This window comes from Microtus ochrogaster, chromosome 1 (assembly GCF_000317375.1).
Source record: "Microtus ochrogaster isolate Prairie Vole_2 chromosome 1, MicOch1.0, whole genome shotgun sequence".
NCBI classification, from domain to species: domain Eukaryota; kingdom Metazoa; phylum Chordata; class Mammalia; order Rodentia; family Cricetidae; genus Microtus; species Microtus ochrogaster.
The window spans coordinates 47,376,854-47,378,774 of record NC_022009.1 but is presented as its reverse complement, the minus strand read 5'-3'; the positions used below and the strand labels follow the sequence as shown (position 1 = coordinate 47,378,774).

At 48.5% G+C, this 1,921-nt stretch overlaps 1 protein-coding gene across 16 annotated transcripts in view; it reads right to left on the bottom strand.

Moving 5' to 3' along the window:
* The window catches only part of Klc1 (kinesin light chain 1), a 54,229-nt gene that overhangs the window by 26,838 nt on the left and 25,470 nt on the right, over window positions 1-1,921 (bottom strand). For all 16 annotated transcript variants that reach the window (XM_013355723.2, XM_005343585.3, XM_005343587.3 and 13 more), the window contains exons 6-7: window positions 958-1,045; window positions 355-456 (exon numbers count right to left, since the gene is read on the bottom strand). In XM_013355723.2, the coding sequence (XP_013211177.1) occupies window positions 355-456; window positions 958-1,045 (190 nt within the window). The remainder of the gene's footprint in view (window positions 1-354; window positions 457-957; window positions 1,046-1,921) is intronic.

Genomic DNA, 1,921 nt, shown 5'->3' with positions numbered 1-1,921 from the left:
TGTACACCAGGCTGGTCTCGAACTCACAGAGATCCGCCTGCCTCTGCCTCCCAAGTGCTGGGATTAAAGGCGTGCGCCACCACCATCCGGCTTATAAACTTATTTTTAAACTGAAATTCCTTTAATGACAAGTGCATACCACCACTGAAATGGAGAGACGCTGCACTGCCCACCTGCCACTTGGACCCTGATCAACAGCAGGAAGCAGCCACCCTTAACACAATCCCACATGGCAGGCTTCTGTCTTTCAAGGTGAGTCACTGTAAGTAACTGAACATAACAACACCGCACAGTGCTCAGCTCTCACACTGTGGAATGACCACCTCCCCAGAAAGCGATTCTGCTGCCCCATACCTTCTCTCTAATCTCCAAGGCTCGTTTACAGAGTGGCTCGGCCTCTTTGTACTTCCCTCGTTTACCATAGAGTACTGCAAGGTTGTTCAGAGTCGCGGCCACCTGCCAAGACAGAGGGCACAACAAGCTGCTGCTGTAAGAGATGCCACAGGAAGGGGAGTCCCAGATGCCCCCACATGCACGTGACACATTCATCACATCAGAGGGATTTGCTACAAAAAAGACCACTGAAATGAAACAAAGCAACATGATCTTGATTTTTCAATTGTTCTTGAAGCAGCAAAGCCAACCAAAACAGACCTCTGTGCAAATCTCACCACTCTATAAAAAGGCAACATGAATTCTTGGGAACAAATCTAGAAAAGGACATGCAATTTGATTTTGGATCAAAGTGAAGTGAGCCAGTGATCTGAGGAGGTGACCTTACAAATCAGAAGTGACCGAGTGTACGAGCATGTCACTACCTGAGCAGGCCCTACTGGTGCCATCTGGGACAAGGTGGCTCTCAGACCCTCCCCGTTGACCTCGACATTGGCATGAGCTGGACAAAAATGTATTGGGGAAAAGCAAGTGTAAATGGCTGGAAGAAGCAAGCATACACACCGCGGGATGGTCTCTGCCCAGGGTTTTCTCACGGATAGCCAGGGCGTCGTTCAGGAGATTGGCTGCGTCTTTGTACTTGTTCTGATCCCTAAACCAAAACACATGTCAGTGTTCAGCTGGAGGTCACAGCCAACCATTTGCTGACACTGACGACTGAACCCCCAGCGTTCAGGCATGCTAAGCATTTTCTCTACCACAAGCCAGCCTGAATCTTTATTTTTTAATAATTTATCTTTATTTTATGTGCATCGGTGTTTTGCCTGCATGTCTGTCTGTGTGAGGCTGTCAGATCCCCTGGAACTGGAGTTACAAACAGTTGTGAGCATTCATGTGGGTGCTGGGAATTGAACCCAGGTCCTCTGGAAGAGCAGTCAGTGCTCTTAACCATAGAGCCATCTCTCTAGCCCGGAGCCTAAATGCAATTTTGAAACTCCCTGCAGTGCTGACCTAAGGAGGCAGCCCAAAGCAGTGGACAGAGTCTATGTGTGGATCAGACAGAACGGGATCTCTGCCAGCAGCAGTCAACCGAAGTCACAAGTTGGTAGAGACCAATACCTGTCCTAAACCTGCTCAGTCAGGAGCTCAGGGACCAACCAAGCACAGTGAGACTGAAGCCTACCAGGAAGTTAAGATTAAAAGTGAAAATTTTATGGCCAGGCGGTGGTAGCACACAATGTAATCCCAGCAGTCGGGAGGCAGAGGAAGACAAATCTCTGTGTGTTCAATGCCAACCTGATCTACAGAGCTAGTTCCAGGACAGCCAGAGCTGTTATATAGAGAAACCCTGTCTTGAAAAACCAAGTCAATGTATGTATGTGTATGTAAACTCAAAGAAATATATATTGAAACAAAATCTGACAATACTAACAAGAAGGGCCGGGCGGTGGTGGCGCACGCCTTTAATCCCAGCACTCGGGAGGCAGAGGCAGGCAGATCTCTGTGAGTTCGAGGCCAGCCTGGTCTA